Source organism: Elephantulus edwardii, unplaced genomic scaffold (genome assembly GCF_000299155.1).
Source record: "Elephantulus edwardii isolate Elephantulus edwardi_28Jun2011 unplaced genomic scaffold, EleEdw1.0 scaffold00161, whole genome shotgun sequence".
Taxonomy (NCBI): Eukaryota; Metazoa; Chordata; class Mammalia; order Macroscelidea; family Macroscelididae; genus Elephantulus; species Elephantulus edwardii.
The window spans coordinates 2,387,231-2,406,594 of NW_006399911.1; the positions used below are offsets into that span (position 1 = coordinate 2,387,231).

Genomic DNA, 19,364 nt, shown 5'->3' on the forward strand with positions numbered 1-19,364 from the left:
CCACTAGGTCTTTGGGAAACACTGCTCTCTCCCCAGCTCACCTCCTGTCATCCTCTCCCAATTTCCCAGCCTCATCTTGTCCCTTCTCCCATCCAAAACCATCTTGGGCCCTAACGTCCTCCCCAGGCCGCCTAACCTGAAACCCCAAGAAGGGAAGCGCTTTCCCTTTTCTTTGTTAATTCTCCCCTCATTACGCCTGCAATCCCACAATCAGTGTGCACTGTAATTGTCGAATTTGATGCTAATGATTAATGAATTAAACATGGAGTCATCAATTAGTCCTCGGAGGATAATTCTGCATAAAGCAGCGGATAATGTAATTACAGTAACAAAGATAATGAGATGTTAACATCACCCGGTGAGTGAGAGACGTGTGCGTTAGTGTGCAGGAGTCTGGTGTGGTGTTTGGCGCAGGGACGAGACGGGTGGAAGTGGGCCACGTGCTCCCGGGTCACGGTGCTCATGGGTGGGTGCTGGGCCCAGGGAACCTGAGTGCGTGTGCACTCCCCCTCGTGAGCCTAGGGGTCTGGCAGGACACAGGTGTCAAGCGTCTCCCTCCCTCTACAGGGCCTGTAGCTCTCCCAGCCTCTTCCTTCCAAGACAGGCCCTCCTCCGGCTGGCTTGCACTCCCTCCTTAGTGTGAACGAAGGTGTCCTGCTGTCTGGAGGCGGCTCTACAAGGTACCTGGAACCCAGGCTGATCCCGACTGGAGGACTCAGAGCACCAGACACTGAGGTGTCCTTCCCCACTTTAGCCACACTAGCTGGCCCTCCCCAACACCCCCCAAAGGAGGGCCCCCCACCACCCCGCACGCCTGCCTGTCGGGGCAGGCTGTCTTTTCCTCCTCTGCTTCCTTCCTCACCATCACCACAGGGAGCCCTCCATCTGCACAACTCAAACCTTGTCTGAGGTGGTGGAGAGGAAGGCAGACAAGCTTAGGTTCAAATCCCAGCTCCCTTAACCTACTGTTACCTCACAAAGTATCTAACCTCAATGGGCCGATTTTCACAACGGTAACAGAAAGAAGTGACAGTCTCTACCTCAGAGCGTCAGAAACTGGGGCTCCGGGGTCAGAGTCCACCTACAGTGTCTGGTGCACCCACTGATGGCAGTTACTCCCTGCCCACCCCACCTCGGATGAGGCCCCAACACTGAGCAGGGTGGTCAAAGACTGGAAATGCCACCCCCAACACACACACACTCCAACACACACAGACACCAACAGACACCTCACCCCTAAACACTCACACAGGCACGCATATGTGCGCACATGGTGGAAGACCCAAGTCCTCCGCTTAAGCAAGGCCCATACACTCCAGAAGCTCTGGAGACAGCTGCCTTCTCTTCAACCTAGAGCTCTCAAAGGCACTGGCAGCATTTTGCTCAGGCCTTTCCCAAGCACCCCAGGAAACTTATTTTCCCTGTCCCCAAGTGTCAGCAGCACCCTCCGTCCACTGTGACACAATCTCTAATGAAGGCGGCACCATTCAGCAGAAGCATTGCTAAGAGCCAGCCCAGTGGTCAGGGGTAGGGACATGTAGGCCAGTGCCTGGAACAGCTGCTGCTGCAGAGAAATGAGGTCCAGTTGTCTAAGACAACATAAAGGATGCTAAATGAGAAGAGGTCTTGGGTGAGGGCCAGGTGTGGGGCTACCCCTGAAACGCTGGGGACTGTGTGTGGTCACTGCCAGATGGGATGAGGCAGCAGAGCTATGCCCAGTGGGTGTGGTCACTGCCAGATGGACTGAGAAGGCAGGGCTATATAGCCTAGGAAGGAAGCACTAGGGGCAGTATTGTTCATGAGAGCTTTACAGGGAAAAGGTAAAACCACATAAGCAGAGGCTCCCTCAGCCTCCTAGCCCGCGAGGGAACGAGCAGAGACCCCCTCACTGCAGGTGCCCTTCACCCCTGGCACTGCTACCCCTACGTAACACCTGCCTTGGCTCTTTGCCTTTTGCTCTGGATAAGAGGAGAGATGGCTGTGGTGTTGGCAACCTTCCAGATACTAGAAGTTCTATACCTCGTCTATTAGCCAAGACAATTCTGTTCTAGACAGTGGTGCTCCTTCCAAAGCAGTTCTGGCAAATCCAAGCATCAGGGCTGGTCCTAAAGCATGGCACCAGGAGGCAGCATGTGGGAACTCTAACTTTCCTAGGCCCACTGTAGCACCCCCAGTGCCTCACCTGAGCCCCCACCAAGCTGGGTGCTGCTCCGCTCCAGCCCGTTGGCCCGGTGGCTAGAGCCTGGGGCTGTGGCCGGCGTGGCTCGGGGCAGCCGCTTCCCAGGCACCTTCACGGTGGTCCTCAGCAGGTCGATCTCCTTGCCGTGGATGTTCTGCATGTAGTCCTGCAGGCCGTGTCGGTAAGGGAGACAGACATGCATTAGGACCGGACGCTCTGCTGCAGGCCTATGCCTTTGACATTAACCACCCCCCAATGCCCGAGTCCCACTCTGTGGCACAGAGGGGCGAGGGAGGAGAGGGAAAGTGGGGTTCTGAAGCCTCCAGGGCACCTCCCCGTCCAGATCATGAGGAGACTCGCACTGTGACCGGTGCAGCTCCTGGGGGCTCAGTCAGGGAGAGATGTGAGGATCTGGAACCAAAATCCAACACTCACGGCTGCTTCAGGAAGGCAGCTCATGGATGGGGCAGCACACAGAAGCAGTGGGCCTGGCATGGGTGAAGAGGGCCCGTGTGGCTGAGGCACCTGCTCTGACCAGTTAGCCCTTCAGACTTGGGACAAGGACACTCTCAACCCTCCAGGCCGGCCACCAGCATTTCAATCTTTAGGCACTCTCGACCTACCACCCTGGATTACAGCAGTACCCAATAACAAATAATTGTTGCCAGTTTAAAGGAAAGCCTTCCGTCTGTTTGCTGGACTTAGGAATACAAGCCCAAGCCTCTGGTGCCACATGTATGGTGGACACCTTGCGGCATTAGGAACCACCATCATGCTCCTGGCCATCCCTGCACTCAGACCCACTGCTCTACTGCCTTCACATAACGCCCCAGGTAATCATCACGACCTGTGAGGATGGTGTATTCTCATGCCTACTTTGCAAATGAAGAAACTGGGGCTTAGAAAAAGGTTCATTCATCTGCCCAGGGTCACAGAATGGAGGCAGCAGAGCCACAGTCACACCCAGGCTTTTCATACTGCAGAACCCATCCCAGATTCTTATCTTGCCTTCAAGTTCATCCCTCAGGGGCCACCATGCAGGGGCCCAGATGGTGAGGACACTCTGTACTCCGAGCTCTTGCTTCCCATCACTTACATGCAGAGCACCAGGCACAGCCGCATGGCGGGGCCCCGCTCGCAGGCTCTCCGGCTTCCTGCCTGAGACCCAGGGCCTGGCTTTGGTCCCAGCTTCACCTGCCGGTTCTAGTTTCTCCTTCTGGGCTTGGGACTCCTGACTCCAGTTCCTCCATCATTGAACCCTCACCTCTAGGCCAGCACTCTGCACGAGCTGAGAACCTCTCCACAGGGGCCATGAGACTAGGCTCGGGGTGGGCACGGCCTGATCTGTGATTGCATCGCACTGAGGAGAGGTCCTCATCGCATTCGTCACTCGGGTCCTGGAGGGCTTCTGCCCACGCACGGGCTACTGCTGACACAGGCTTGTGCCCTTGCAGCTTGCCCTCATTTCTGCCCACTGGGTGACTCCAGGCCTCTCCTACTGCCTCATCGCTACTGCTCAGAAAAGCAGAGGGAGAAGGCAGTGGGGGTTCAGACACTCCCACCAGGTTGGCCTGATGCTCTGGAGGAGCAAAGGAGCCCATTGAGCAGACAAAGAGTGGGTGGCCTCCAGGCACCACCAGAAGGAGTGCCATTAGGAGGAGGAGGAAGGCAGAGGACAAACAGCACCCTCCTAGCCTCCTGTCCCCTGCTGGGGTTCCTCAACAACTAGCATCTCAGGTGGAGAAGAAAGCCGAGGAGGCTGGAGTGTCAGGCTCGGCTGAGGCCTTTCCACATTATTTCTGGCTGAGATTAAGAGTCACCCAATAGGCTCGGAGTAAGTAGCTATTAAACCCCACAGACAGAACCCCATCAGAGAAGAGTCAGAAGACCATGTGGAAGGAAGAGCCTCTTTTCCATACATGCAGCCTCTGTCCCTAGGACCAATGGGCATACACCAATGCCCAGTGGCAGATCACAAGGCTACTGGACATGAGACATCAACCAGAGCATGTTTCCACCGATGGTCACTCTGTGGACATCTTTCTCCTTCAGCCACCCTGGCTGCAAGTGCATCCCCTGAGCCGGGTCTCTCTGCTCTTAGCATCCCTGGTTTGGCCATAAAGACGCCTGTCCCGTCTTCTAAGCCTCCTCTACCAGCTTCTTCTCTGGACACCCATTCAGACTCCGGTACTCTGCCGACTGCCCATCAGTGTTGCTCTCAGCTCACCGACCAGCTCTTGACTCTGCTGTTTCTCTCTCCCCGACACAGACCTCTCCATCGCCATAGCACCACCCGTGTGCACACAGCTCTCCTCTTCCAGGCTTTTCCATGAGCCCCACAATCCCTTCTTGAAGCAATTGCCTCCAGACAACTGTCAAAAGCTAGCAGGGCCAAAGGCACAGCTGCTGCTCCGTCCTGGGAGAAAGGACTGAGGTTTGCTCTAGTTCACAAGGAGGTCATGGAAGGCGGCTGCAAGTTTCCAGGCCCCAAGGCAGCCTGAGAAGACCCGAGAGCTGGGATACAGAGGGGCGGCCGGCCGACCCTGAGCCAAGAACAGAAGCTGTCTGGAGGGACTTCCTTCAGGCCCAGGGGCCTGGACTTCAGAGGACAGCATAGCAGGACACCCAGAATCCAACCTGCTTGTCCCACACAGACCAGGACTGGGCTGGCATCTCATAGCTGGGCAGGGCTGGGGCCTCGACTCCTCTCCTGTGGCAGCTCGGCTCCAGGCCACGTGGAAGCTAGCGCTGGAGGCTGCTGGTGGTGAGCGGAGAGAGGCAGAGCAGCAGGGACAGGGACCCAGGGGCAGAGCAACAGCGATTCCCTCCGTCAGCAGAACGGGGAGCGTGGTGGCTGTGGCGGCGGCGGGCGGCTCAGGAGAGCGGTCACCACGGCTGCCTTTATTACCCACCATCAAACAGCAATTTCTTCCCCAGCCTCCTCGCTAATTACCCAGCCAGCGTTCTCATCTCGTTTTATTACTGGAATTAACAACGAGTTCAGAGCGTGGAAAGCTATTAAGATGTGTGATTAAGCCACATTCAATTAGTTTCTACAAACAATTTAATTGATGTTGCAGATAGAATTAACAGAAGGTGATTGTGTGAATGGCTCCACTGGCTGCAAAATGGGGGAGGCTATGGCGGGCTCTCCTGGGCCAGGCAAGAATGGGCTCAGAGCTCAAGGTGGTCCACCACCCTTCTCCTCCTGTGCCACCCTGGCCCTTGTCAGGCTGGCCTCCCCAGTGACAGGGGACTCACCAGGCAAGGCCTGGCCCTGGAGAAGAGCACCACCAAAGCCATGCTTCCCTCAGAGCCAGAGTTGTGTGGGACCCTTCCTCTTCAAAGCTTGTGGGTGAGAGAGCCACAGGACGTGGCCAGGCTGCCCACTGCCAGGGTGGGGCCTCCACAACCAACAGCTGAAAGCTGGCTCAGGCTGGCGAAGGGGGTCAAGGGGCCGGCCATCAACACCTGGGTGCAGCGACCCTCAAGGAACAAAGTGAGAGCTGGCTGAGAAAGGTATCCTTCTGTTAGAAAGGACTTCCGACCTGTGAAGGCAACATCCTGAGCAGCCTTTAATGTGGCCTTCACCCAACACGTACATGCGCTGTATCTCCAGTTCAGATCTCAACCATGTCTTCTTAAGGAAGAGGTGAGCATCTGCAGGAGTCCATGGATTAGCACACTCATTCGCTGACTGAAAGGCTGAGGCTTTGAGTCCACTGACAGGTCCCTCAGGAGCTCTGGCAGCTTAGTGGTAAGAAGCTATACTGCAATCCCAAAAGTATGTGGTTCAAATCTACCCGCTGCTCCATGAGAGAAGGATGGGCTATCTCCTCCTGTGCGATTTACTGCCTGAAAATCTGCTGGAGGATCAGCTATGGGTCACTCCCAACTTGAAAGCAACAACAACAGAGGTCCCTCAGATGGGTTCTAGATTCAGTTTACCCCTAAACCCAGCAGAACCTCAATTTTCCAGGATGTTAACTGTGCATTCAAATGCTATCTCTTCAGCCCTTGTCTTTGTTCCCACAGGCAAATGCAACAAAACAAAACCCACAGACTCTTCTCTCCTTGTTCTAAGACCCTGCTCTCCACCCCGGGAAGCGAGGTGAACGGGACAGGTAAGAAGCAGGACAGGACACAGGACTGAGTGGTAAGAGTGGTGGATGGCGGGTTGGCTTCTCCAAGCTCACTGCTGGGGCCCAACAGCAACAAAGACACAACGGCTGGGCTGTCCTGCACTGCGGGTGTGTGTCCCGAATGGAGACTGCCGAGCACGATCCTGGATCCCACAGACTCAGCACTGCATCTTGTGGCTAAAGGAGGTGGGAAGGTGACCTCAACAAAAACCTCTCACTCGTGAAATACAAGGTCCCGCTCAGGCTTCAAGGACCCACTCTTCCCTTCACTGACCTCAGGTACTGAGGCTCTATGGTCCTACTGGTCACACCTGCCCCATGCTTTCAGATGTCCCAAGGACACTCTACTGCAGTGACTTTTCCAACAGGCTCAGTGCCTTTCGGCCTCTCAGGGAATGCCAGGATAAGGTCTGTGTGGGTGCCCACTGTATCAACATGAGAGTTCTCAGGGAGCTTCTCCCACCTGTCCCAGATAAAGCTTCCTTCACCTCCTGTCAGAGTGACAGATCCAGGAAGAATGCCCTATAACAAAGGAAAGGGGCAGTACCCAGGGGACCAAAAGCAGTAAACCCAGGAGGATCAGACCAGGGTGGCCTGACAGGAAGCCCACTGGCCGCTGCTTTTCCTGTGCCAAGGCCTCTGTCTACACACCTCATAAGTCTATCTGAGAGGTGCCCTTTCAACCAGGTGAGGACCAGGAAGCCTGGGACCTAGCATGCCTTGGGGTGGGCCTCACCAGTCTCCTATGCAGACTCAAGGCAGGCCAAGGGCCCTCCAGAGCAAGCCAGGGGCCCTCCGGAGCAAGGCCAAGGGCCCTCCGGAACATGCCCAGGTCCTCTGGGCTGGGGGTGGGGCAGGCCCATGTGCTATGCTTGAGGGGCTTCACAGGAGAACTCATTAGCCCCACAGTGGGGTGGTGACAGAGATGGATTCTGGTGACAGCTGTGTGCTGGAGCCACACAGGGAGGGGAAGGAAGGAGAAAGGGAGGGGCTGCCACAGGGACCACTCTACAGTAAACAGCCCCTCCCTGGCTTAGGCACAGGCCCCTCAATACCTCCAAACACAAGCAACCCACCGGCCCCTCCTGTTGAGGGTGCTGCCTCCCAACAGCTCTCCTGAGCTGCCCTCCACTTCTTGCCCGAACTGAGAGCAGGTGCCATGCCCTCCCAAGACTGAGGGTCTGCTCAGAAATGGACCAGGTGGGAACAGACAGCCTGGCAGAATGACAGTATCTCAGGGCCTAACCATCGCCAAAGTGCTGCACTGTAGCAGCCAGGATGCCACGTTCTTCTTCCCAGGGTATGGCCATGACACACAGCTGAGGGTGTAGCGAGCACTGGCCTGGATTCTTTTTCTAGTGAAAATATCCTTGCAACTAATTCCTGAGGTCCACTCACGACACCTGAGGTCAGCCTTCACCTGCTGCTTCCCTCTCCACACCCCCCTTCAGGCCCTGGGACTCACGTGCAGGCTGGGGTGGTAGGTGAGCAGCCCATTGTCACAGAGCGTCACATACTTCTTCTTCCACTCCTTGTTCAGGGACTTGCCGCTGCGCTTCAACAGGATGCCCTGAGAACAGAGATCTGGTCAGAGACAGGAGCGTGGGTGCTCACAGTCTGTCACGGGGTCTCTTCTTCCATGCCCCTTTGCTCCTGGGCCTTTGCCCGTCTGAACAGCGGGGTGTAACATGACTTAGAGCGGAGCCAGGGAGAGCCCGGGAAGTGAAGGGCTCCGGAGAAGTTGGTTCTTGTCTTACCATTCCCCAGTAAGCAGCCTGGGGCCAGGGACCACTGCTGCACAGGAAGGGGCGGCCCACTCTGCTCCAGGTCATGGAGCTGTGTCAGCAGTAGGAGTAATCAGCAATAATGCTGGCGCCATCAGGGAGGCTCCAGGCATCTCCAAGGGGCAGAGGTGGCACAATGGCTCCTGGCCTTTCACCCCCTGTGCCACTCCTCTGGGTAACAGCACAGGAACAGGCAGGAGCATCCCCTCAACACCCCTGGAATGCCCCTGGACTCCCCCAAACTGGGCAGAACACAGGCCCAGTCTTCAGTTTCAGCAACCACATTTCTGTCTCGTAGTAAGGTATCTTTAAACGTGGGGGTTAAACGAGCTTAAGGATTAATTAAGCCCCAGGACAGCAAAGGCATCTGCTTGCCCTGCTCACTAATGCAGGCTCAGCGCCCAGGGCCAGGACATCACTAGGATAGAGCCAACAGGGAGGAAGGAGGCATGCTTTGCCCTCAAGGGGGCACAGGAGATGCCCAGCAAGAGCCTCTGCTTCTTTCTTACGGGGACCCTGCTCCTTGAATATTAGCCCCTGAGATGTTAACCCTTGCCTGCCCTATGTCCTCTCCCTGAAACAGTAAATAAGGCAAGAACATGGTGGAGAATAGGGGATGGGGTTGGCCCAGGAAGAGAATGGGAACACCACAAAGGTCGACCAGATGGCAGATCATTCCTGGTCCCCACCACTGTCCTGGGATAGGGAAGATACAGCATTCCCAGAGCTTCCCAGACACAAATCCTAAAGGGAGAGGACAGACCCACAGACAGTGGGCTAGTCGAGAAGGGTGAGGATCTCCATTTGCTGGAGCAACAGAAAGGCAAGTACCCCAAGTATGATCCCAATGGATGTTAAGACGTAATCTACTCACATTTGGAGTGGGGAGAGCCCAGATAGAAAAAAGATACAACAGCGGCTCCTTTTAGGATAACGAGCTCTGGTGGCCTAATAAGTTAACAGTTGCACTACCAACTTCAAGGCAGGTGGTTTGAATCCACCAGCTGCTCTGTGGGAGAAACAGGCCATCTCCTCCTGTGTGATTTACAGCCTCTGAAAATCTGCCGGAGGCTCAGCTAGGAGCTGGTTCTGACTCGAGGGCAGGATTGTTTAGGATAAGGGGCTCTGCCCCAGGAAACGGGGAGACATGGTTTGAGGGCTGGGCCGTCTCATCCTCCTCCCATGGCCTGAACACGCAATCACGGAGCCACACAGTCTCCAAGGGAGTTCTTCCTCACAGGCAGTTCAGCCTGGTGTGTGCGGGAGGGGGGAGAGGGGAGCAAGGGGAGGGCAACAAAGGGAACAAAATCCAGGGGTCCGAGCAGCTTCCTGATCTCTCATTTCCTAACAGATGTTTCCTATCCTTGGAACCCGCCCCTTTCTCCACTCTTCCTCTTCTGCCACCCCAAAACACATGGTGCTGTGGAAGAGATGGTCAGTGAGGTTAGCACAGAGGTCAGCCATCGGAGGACCTATTACGGTAAGATGCTCAAAAAGGTCTCCTTAAGACAAGCAGTATTCATGGAACATTCCAGAAGCCTACCTCACTTGTGACCCCTGGAGGAGCTCATGCAGTACTCCTCACTGGCCTCTGGAGATGGCTCACAAGCCAAGAGCCACAGCAAAGAACTCAGCAACTCCCCTCTCCTGCCCTTTACTGTAGCAGCAAAGTATCCCAAGACAAGTAACCTCTGAGGGAAAATGTCCATCCAGTTCTGGAGCAGCTTTCCAACTCCTCAAAGTCTCATTTCTTCCCTGGAAGCAGGAAGAACAAGGTGTGGAAGGCCTCTGTGTGTGTGCAGGGCTCTGCTTGCCTTCTGCCCGTGCAGGACCACCATCCCAGCCTCTTGGCAAAGGGCCACACTGACCTCAAAAAGTTCCTTTCACTCTCCTCTGGGGTTCAGCCTGGTCCTCTGCTCAAAAGGGTCTGCTTCCCTCCCTGCCACCCATTCTGCAACATCACACAAGCCCTCCTCCCACCCTGACCCAGCCCTTGGTGTCCTTGAACAATTAGGAAGAATGGATGGAAGGATCTACTAACTTTTCCTCCCTCCTCCAGAGAAGCTGGAGTGGATGTGGAGAGGCAGAGGCCCCGCTCACTGAGAACTCCTCTCTCCCTGTCCCTCACCTTGGCCTCCTCTTTGGCAGGAGATGGGAGCCAGTGGTAATGATGCTCATTAGCTGGGAAGGTGTGGGAGGCAGCCCCAAGTGCTGCTTGAGAGCCAGGGAGCTGGCCAGCCACAACCTGCCCACCTCCATCCACCTGCATCTCCCCACCTCCTGCCCCCCCGGCCCGAATGCTAGGCAGAGAAGATGCTTCTTCCCCAGCCCCTCCCCAAATCTCTGTTCAGAGGAGATAGCAAGAGCTCCAGGGGTCCTGCTCCCCCCTGGCCCGGCCAGGCTACGCACAGTGAAGCAGGAAGCAATCTGGGGCGGGATGGAAGCTGAGCATAGGCGACAGCCCCCAGAGGACCCGTTCCCGCCACCGCCTCCCTCCCAGCTCTGCCAGCCGACTTAATTGTGGAGTCCGGATTGATTGGGAATGCAAATGGCAACTGAAATGCAATCTCCACTCCCAGCAGGAGCTGGGGGGAGGGGAAGGAGCAGAACTGGGGAGAAGGGACAGGAGGGTGGCAAAGGGGAGGGGCCGAATGGGAAAGCAGAGGCGTGACAAGTGGGCTGGGATGCAGTGGTATGGACAGCCCCCTCCAAGGGAGCCGCATCATTTAGGGACTGCGAAGAACAGGTGCATCCCCCCCAATCTCACTAGTTTGATCTTGCAACAGGAGGTATAAACAGAGGTTTATACCTCTGGTACCTACCTCTAGCCAGCAATGCAGCTCAGTGAGTAAAAGAACCCTTCCTGGGGGACCCCAAGGTGTAGGTGTGCTGCTAACACCGAAGTGACCTATCAGAGTCTTCTAACAGACCAGAGCCCTACCAGCAAGCTCAGTCTCCACCAATCACCTGCCAGGGCTTTATCACCTGGATGGGGTCAGTGTATACAGGCCCTGCCACCTCCACCAGCAAGAGGTGCTGGGGCTCTGCTCCCTGACGTGACACTCCTGCTCACTTCCTGCACGTGTGGGGTGTGGATACACACCCTCAGAAAGCGTGCACTCTCCCACATCTGCCTGCCCCGCCCAGCCCTGGGCACACTCTTCACCTGGGATTTAGCCCCACAGAGGGGATGCGGGAACAGATCTGAGTTTCTGCAGCTGGGCTGCACTCACACCACCCACAGGTGTCAGCGGGCTCATCACTGTGTGCACAGGGTACAGGAGGGGCCACCATGACTTTCTCAGCCTCTTCACCAACCCTCTCCTCTAAGGGTCGACCCAAATAGAGGGGCCCTATCAGATGCCCTATGAGACATAAATTCAATGCCTGTTCTGAGGAAAAGGTGCAGGGAAAGAACTGAGACCATGAAGGAGAAAAGCCAGGACGTCCATTATCACATTCCCCCTCGCCCTGATGTCTTGGCACATGAATTCTAGTCACCCTGACTGTTTCCTACCCGAGTCCCGCAGCCACGCTGCCCAGCCTCAAGGGCCCAGTCTGCATCACACTCCATTCACACACACTGGCGTCTCTCTGCAGCACAAACTGGCAGACACGGAGAGGGCGGGGCCAGAAGACCTCACATCTCACATCACCCAGTGTTCCAGTGGGCACAGCACGCTGACGGCTGACAGTCCACCTGGGACGCCTGAACTCCCAGCCCTTGCCAAAGCACACCTTGTAGTTTTCACAGCTCCAAAGATCCTCAGTTTTCCAGCAGCCTCCACACACAGCATCATTTTAAGCAGACACCCTCAATCATGTAATGTCCTTTCCTAGCCTGGAGCTCCAGGACCAGAAATAGGAAAGATCCACCAGGCTGGGGCTCGGGAAAGCACTCTCAGCATCTCTTCACTGCCTACTCCATTTTTTGGAGGAGAGATGGGCCACAGGGCTCCAACTTGAAGCCCTCTCCCAGGTCCCCCTGAGCAACCCTGGTCAGCAGGCTGGGAAAGCAGTTAACGGGTGATTCTCTGCTGCCCTCCTGTGGCAAAGACACAGCACAGCGAGAGGGACACTGAGAGGCCCTCTCCATGTGAAGAGCTCAGGATACAGAAGAGCTCCCCCTCTTTCCCTGTCACAACAGATGTTCAGAAGAGAGGTAAACTCTCTGCCCTCTCTGGGCAACACAGTGCAGGCGGTGCTGACCTGCTTGATGGGGATGGCTCGGCCGCTCCCAATGCTGTCCATCTTGCACTCAGCTGCTTTTCTCTCCCGGTCCACGTCCGCCCCCTTCCGAGACTGGAAGAGAAGAGAAGGGATGGGTTACCAAGGTCCCAGGCACGCGGGGACACGTGACCCGCCGGAGTCCCCAGTCCACCCTCTCTCCTCCCTCCTCCTGGGCAGGGCCTGGCAGTGGGGGGCAGGGGCGGCGGGATGGGAAGGAACTGAGACCACGAGTATTCCAATGGGTTTATTCTTACACACCATACAGAGCAGCACAGGTCAGTGAGCCGGGCCCGCCCCTTACAGAAGAGCAAGGACACGAGATACCGAGGAGCGCGCAGCCCAGGGGGCTGGGGGTGTAAGAGAAGGGGGGTGCAAGGTGGATGGTGGGACCAAGGTGGGCTAGTGACACAGGGCACGACAACCGGGGGCAGAGTCCAGAAGCGCGCGGGCGGGAGGCCCGTCTGTGGCACAGACACCAACACAGCACAGTGTCCCCGAGCACGCCTGGCGGCCCATGGGCACCGTGGACGGAGAGAGAGAGGAGAGATGCCCGAGGGGGGCCCTGCACCCTGCCAAGCATGTGGGGGCAGGGTCGACCCAAATGCGGATCCTAGGAAACAGGGAGGTCAGAGAGAGGAAAGGCAAGCTGTGGCGACTGCGGCGTCCGGAGCAGGATCCGGAGCAGGAGCAGGTGTGCAGTAGTCCATGCAGGAAGGAGCAGAGGAAAGGAGGGGCAGGAAAGCTCCCCCCGGGAGCAGCTGGGCTGCAGCAGGCGCGTGGACGCCCCCGCCCCGTGGGGCTGCTGTCACGCTGGCGTCACGCTGGCTGGCCGAGGGCGCAGAGGGCGCAGGGCGAGCTCCCTTCTTCTCCATGCGCGGCGGAGGCAGGAGGGGGGGCGGCCTCCCTGGGCAGCCCCGCAGCCACTGGCTCCAGTGCTCCTAGCTTTCCCTGGGGGTTGGGGTTAGTTACAAAGGTTCCTGTGGGTCTCTGGAGAGGGGAGCGCGCGGCTGCGGCGGCCGCATCTCATCTGAGAGCAGTCCCAGGCCCGGCCCGCCTCCGGCCCGACAGGGGACAATGTCCAGAGGTGCTGTGTGTCACCACCTGGTCTTCTAATTTGGAAGGAGTTGGAAAGGCCTTTTTGTTGATGAAAAGTTGGAAACAGTGGCACATATCTGCAAATATTGAAAGAATAGAGATTTTTGGCAAGTTACACTCAAGCCCAGCACAAGTTGGTTAGCACTGGTGAAGGCAGAGACCCAGGCACCTGGGGAGAGGCGGGGTGGAGCGTGAGAGGAGAGGCAGGTGCAGGAGCAGGAGGTGTGGGTGGCAGTGGTGGCGGCTGCACTGTAGGCAGATGCCCCGGCAGAGCCAACCACTGGCTAGCTTGCTCGGGAGCCCTGGCCCCTCTCTCCCGTCCTCCCCAGGCTGCTGGGAGGCCAGGGCAAGGGAGGGTCACAGGGCTGCCGGCACAAAAGGGCAGGAAGCACAGCCAGAGTAGCAGGAAGACCTGATGGGGAAGGACCACCACCTAGCAGCCCAAAGCAGCACTTGCCCTGGGCCCTTCCTGTGTTCCGGGACCCAAACCCCAGCCCTTGGCCCCTCTGGCCCATGAGGAGGAAGGAGGTGGGACGGCTGCCAGCAGGTTCTGGGCAGAAGAGACAGTTGGGCAGAATCAAGCAGGGGTGGGGGGTGGGGAGGTATACTGAAGGATGGGCCCCACCCGGAGGCTTCATGGGAGTCCAGGGGCAGCTCTCCCACCAGAAGGGAGTCAGGACAAGAGAGACAAGACAAGCACAGGGAGCTATGGGTGCCTGTGAGAGTCACACCCGCACCCATGGGTCACAAGGGCCCCAGCTACAGCACAGGCAGGAACAAGAGCAATTGTGGGAAGCACATGGGGTGTCCTCCCGCAAGGAGCGTGATGAGGGGAAGCGCGGGTACCCGACAGAGATGAAAAGAAAAGGGTGAGGCCCTCAAAATAAACCATGGAGACTGACACGCCTTGAGATCACCTCAGGGGAGAACAGAGCAAACCAAGGCCACCATGGAGATGATGGGAAGAAAAGGAAGGTCTTAGTGAAGATGGAGCAAGTTAGAAGGTCCCAGAGGGGTGGGGCCAAGCCACGCGATTAGGGGTGGCACAGGAGGGTCACCATGGTCCAGGCAGATGGCAGAGAACGCAGGGTGCAGGTGGCGGAGCCAGGTCACGGGGAAGTGGAGGATGGTGACAGAGGGGGGGAAGATGCCCTGGGCCGGAACAGCAAGGAGCAACATGGAGGGCGAGGAATGGTGTTGGGGGGAGCAGATGAATGGGGCTCTGTGCTGGGGAAGCAGGCGCCAAGGAAAGCAGGGTGGTTGGCGGCCGGAGCACCCAGGGCTCTGTACCATCCGCAGCAACAGCAGCAGCAGGCGAGGAGGGCAGGCAAGGCTCTGTGCATCTCATGGCGTCAAGACAACCAGGAGGCTGCGAGCGGAGCCAGGGCTGGGTCAGCAGAGCGCAGGGTGGCAGGCAGGCGCAGCAGGCATGGGAGCAGAGCAGGCAGTGACAGGGGGTGTGATCGGAGCCGGGGAGCCCTGTGGGCGGTCCCACCACAGGCAGAGGCGAATGGGGTGACGCAGAACGACGGGCTGCAGAGAAGCTGGTGCTCTCCTGAGAATTTATGGCCAGCTCACCCACCTTGGCCTGACCTGAGACTCCCGGAACCGTTTCTGCCAAATCCCGGCTAGAAGGTTGGTCTGAGGGCGGGCTCACAGGTCAGAGCAGGATGGAGGGCTGCTGGGGGGACTCTGGTGCACCTCCGTGGGAGGGCTGGCCTTCCCATCAGAGGACAGCATCGGAGCCCTGTGGCTACACTCGCTCGGGGAGAGCAAGATGCAAGAACAAAAGTGGGAGGATGAGGCAGATGAGGATGAGAACAGGAGCAACAGGGCGGACCCAGAGACCAAGGTCCCAGTCCTGAGAAGCTTTGGCCGCACGGTGAGGGGTGGGGCGATGGTGGGAAGCACACTGGTTTCCTTTGAGCCGTGTGGGGTAATGGAGAAAGAGGCGGCATGGGCCTGCAGGCCTAGCCTTGGCACTAGCTCTACCCACTAACCCTCCGTGTAACTGTGGGCCCGTCGCCTTCTGGCTTCCAACTGAGTGACTACCGAGCTGAAGGAGACGGGGATTTAGACTAGATGCGTCCAAAGATCCCTTCGTGATGGCAAAGGAATTCTAAGAGCCTATGGAAAGAGAGAGAGGCTTCGTGAGCAGGGCACGTGTGTGGCAGTGGCAGGGACGTGTGGGACATGGTGAGGAGCACAGTGGGCTCCGGGGACTGCTCTGAGAGTGGAGGGCTGAGGAGCCGTAGCCCAGTGTGGTGTGTCTGTGTGAGTGTGTGTGCGCGCGCATGTGGTGTGGTGTGTGTGTCCATGTACAACACAGAGGCACAGTCCTGACCTGGGGCTGGAGGATGTGGGCTACTCCTTTCCTAAGGCAGAGCCCTGGGCTAGGCCCGGCCTGTTCAAGGGAGAACACTAGGCAGGCCAGGAGGAGGGCGAGGCACGTACCGTAAAGATGTTGGAGCGCCGCTTGGACTGCTTGCGGATGGGTGTGGGGGTGGAGGAAGCAGCGATGGTCTCGATGCGCAGCTCCCGCTGGCTGATGCTGGGGGTGGAGGGGACTGAGGATGAGTAGTCGCTGAAGGCGCTGCTGCCGCCATTCGTGGCCTAAGGAGAGAGGACTGCTGAGGGCGGCGTGGGTGCAGCGCAGGGGCAGGCAAAGGAGGTGAGAGGAAGCGGGGCCTGGGCCGTCCCCGGGAGGCCTCTCAGGGAGGCCAGAGTAGCCAGCCTAAAGTGGCAGCCAAGGGCAGAATTCCGAGCTCTAGAAAAACTCGCCAGTGGAAAGTCAGGCACAGCCTGAGGCCCTGACGAGGTCGTGAGTCCTCTTCCTGAGGTCCTCAAGGGATCGGAGGCACCATCTCTGTGCCCGTGTGAGACAAAGCCCGAGGCGGGCAGGCTGTAGGGGCTAAGCCCATCGATGGGACAGGAGCAGAGCTTTTGCTAATGCTGATGGAGGCAGTGAGGTGCCCCAGACTCCCTAAAAGTAGTCATGTATGTTGGGGTGTGGGGGCTGGGAGGGAGAGTGACAGGCTAGGGGTTGGGCTCAGGTGCTGGGAAAGGATGAGGTTTATTTCGAGACAGTGTGTGTGATGGGAAAGGACGGAGAACACCGAGGAAGAGTGATTATTTCCAGTCAGAGTCAGTTGTAGGAGAGAGAAAGGGAGAGGAAGACAGGAGAGATCACAAGATAAGGACCACACGCTCAGCCGGCAGTCCAGGTCCTACCAGGGCTCGGCATTCAACACCAGGCCACCCCTTCGGCACAAGGCTTCCACCTCAGTACAAAGTGCCTCCTGACTTGACCGCCTCTCTCAAATCCTAGTACACACATGAGATTACACTAAAAGCCTCTTTTTTGTGACATCCCCCTCTACCTTGCCCCTCACCTTGGGGGAAATGGCCTTCGTGGAGAGCTGAGCAGCACACAATTTGACCGCTGCTGGCTGCAGGAGGAGCAGATACAAGACAGTAAAGGAAGACTCCTCATTTCTCCCTAACTCGGTGGAAACACCGAGGAGAATCTCTACCGTCTTCTCAGAAGTCCTGCAGGGAAAGGTCCCTGACAGAGTAGCTGGGCCGTCATTAGAAGACCAGGTGGCAGCCAGTGAACCCAAGGAAGACAACAGCCTTTGACAGAGCTCAGGCTGAATGGTGTCAATTCAACCCCTCTACTGAGCCCATCCACTCATAGCTTCAGAGACCAGAGTGCGTGAGAAATGTAGTTTCGAAAGGGCGCCTGATCTATGTACAGGCCCAGGCATAGGTGTCCAAGTGGTACAAACTGAGGAATGCTGGCAAGACCCAGCTCAAAAGCTACCACTGTCATTACACACTAAACTGTATAAGGCATCCATCTCTTTGTGACAAGGACTATCCTTCTACACCCAAATCCTATATACTCTTCTATACACAAAACAGAAAGGTGCAGGGATGTGTGTGTGAGCATCTAGTGCTTCATGGGGAGTGCTCGCCAAATGCCTCTCCCATCAGGTCAAGGCAACAACAAACAGGTGAGGTGAGGCCCTGGGGAACAGTGGGAGGCCAGAGCTGTCAAGGGCTAGTTGGGAGTTTGAAAAAACTCTCTCATTTTTTTATCTTCTAAGTATAGGCCCCATAGAAGCCATTTATTAAATAACCCTAACCATGCCAATTGAAGAAATATTCAAGTTCTACAGCAAAGAGCACTACGGAGGACCAAGCTGAAGTGGTGGGAGGAGGAGCACAGCAGAGAAGGGGGTGCAAAAGGGGGGACAGTCAGCACAGAGCTGCAGATAATGCCAAGCCCAGCCGTGCAGGCTAAATGGGATCTGAACCAATGTTTCCAAAACCAAGTGCAAGGACAGGAGACAGGCACAGGGCAGGGGGAGGTAGTGAGAATGAACCCAGGGACCGAGGTCTTGGCAGCAGACAAGTGCACAGTGTGGGCAGAGCCAAGGCAGAGTGGGGGGTGCCTACCTGGTTGAGGTGCACAGATGGGATGGAGGCAGCAGACACTGCCGAGTGGCTGGGTGAGTTCGGCAGGGACTTGCAGGGCCCAATGGCCAGCTGTTGCTTCTTCCGTAAGGCTACGACCTTCTGGGCCACTGCAGAGGACAGCACAGCCAGTTATCTCCTCTGGGGAGAAGGGAACAGCTCAGGCAAGAGCCTTCCCCTAACACTTATCCCCATGTCAGGGGCCCTTTTGCGGGGCTGGCCTCCAGCCCCGACCACCACAGGCGCCCCGCCGAGTTACCGTCCTGGAAGACACGCTCCACGTTGAGCCCATACGTGGAGCAGGTCTCGTAGTAGGTACAGCGCTTCAGGTCTGTGGACAGCTTGCGGGCCCTGCTGTCATCAATGACCCGGGGATTGGCAGCGCTGATGGCATCTGTGGAGTGGGAATATGGTCAGCGAGGGAGGGTGATGTGCCTGGGGCGGGAGAAGATGTCTTGCTGGAAACATGGGCCTCACACCAACTCGGCCACCAGCATTCGATCTCACTGGAACTGAGGCCCTCTTTATTTTAACCTTGAAAGGTGAGGACCATGTCATTGCCAAGTTCGCTCCTCTCAGATAATACAGACTGTAAGATCCAGTAGGAGAAGTCAAGTGTATGTGGAGCAAGGAAGCTTCCAAAAATGGGCATCAAATTAAGATTCCCATCAGCACTGGGCTGGACCTACGACAGTGCTGGGACTTTTCCCAGGGTTATACAGCTACCTGTTCCACTTCTAAGGTGCTTCCCTGTTCTCTGCCACCCCCAGCCCTGGTGCCCCGGACAGAGAGAACCCAGCCTCACCTTGAGTGCCCACCAGGACCATGGGCACCTCACTGGCATTGCGGAAGCTACAGAGCCGTAAAAAGTAGTTGTACACAGTCTGGAAGCTGATCTCATCTTCTAGGCTGAACACAAACACCACGGCATCTACCCAGGCCGCAAACTAAGGGGAGATCAAGTTCAGTTACTCCCACGCCCAGCCACTGAGCAGCTCCCGTGGCAGACCCCGTTGGGAAAGGCGCACTCCTAAAGCCTCCCTCCTACACTGAGAACATGGAGGAGAGGGTCAGGATGCGGGGACGTCACCTGAAGCTCAGGGGGCCCTCCTTCATCTCGAATGAGCAGCAGGTAACTCTGGCCATCCACTACAATCTCCTTCTTAAACCGGCCTCCTAAGAACAGAGTCTCCAGTCAGTGTCCAAACAGAGAGAATACCAAGGGAAAGGACTCAGGAAAGGCAGAGGCAGTTTCTAACTAGGGAGGTGGCAAAAGACAGGGAGGGGACAATATGGCCACCACACTCACCCTCAGGAGACTCCTCCTGGACATAGGTCCCTGTCAAGTAGCGATGCACCAGGGCTGACTTCCCACTGGACAGGTTCCCCACAATGCCCTTGGAGAAGGGGAGAGAGGGCATCATCTCAGGAAGGTGTGAGGTGGAGGGCAGAGTG

The 19,364-nt window shown here is 57.1% G+C and overlaps 1 protein-coding gene across 1 annotated transcript in view; it reads right to left on the reverse strand.

The window, feature by feature from the left end:
* The window catches only part of AGAP3 (ArfGAP with GTPase domain, ankyrin repeat and PH domain 3), a gene marked incomplete at its 5' end in the record, with an annotated part of 102,254 nt that overhangs the window by 7,134 nt on the left and 75,756 nt on the right, over positions 1 to 19,364 (reverse strand). Inside the window, 9 exons of the mRNA XM_006895192.1 lie at positions 2,183 to 2,345; positions 7,787 to 7,891; positions 12,315 to 12,407; positions 15,885 to 16,043; positions 17,892 to 18,019; positions 18,169 to 18,303; positions 18,715 to 18,856; positions 19,000 to 19,085; positions 19,219 to 19,306. Of these exons, the coding sequence (XP_006895254.1) occupies positions 2,183 to 2,345; positions 7,787 to 7,891; positions 12,315 to 12,407; positions 15,885 to 16,043; positions 17,892 to 18,019; positions 18,169 to 18,303; positions 18,715 to 18,856; positions 19,000 to 19,085; positions 19,219 to 19,306 (1,099 nt within the window). The remainder of the gene's footprint in view (positions 1 to 2,182; positions 2,346 to 7,786; positions 7,892 to 12,314; positions 12,408 to 15,884; positions 16,044 to 17,891; positions 18,020 to 18,168; positions 18,304 to 18,714; positions 18,857 to 18,999; positions 19,086 to 19,218; positions 19,307 to 19,364) is intronic.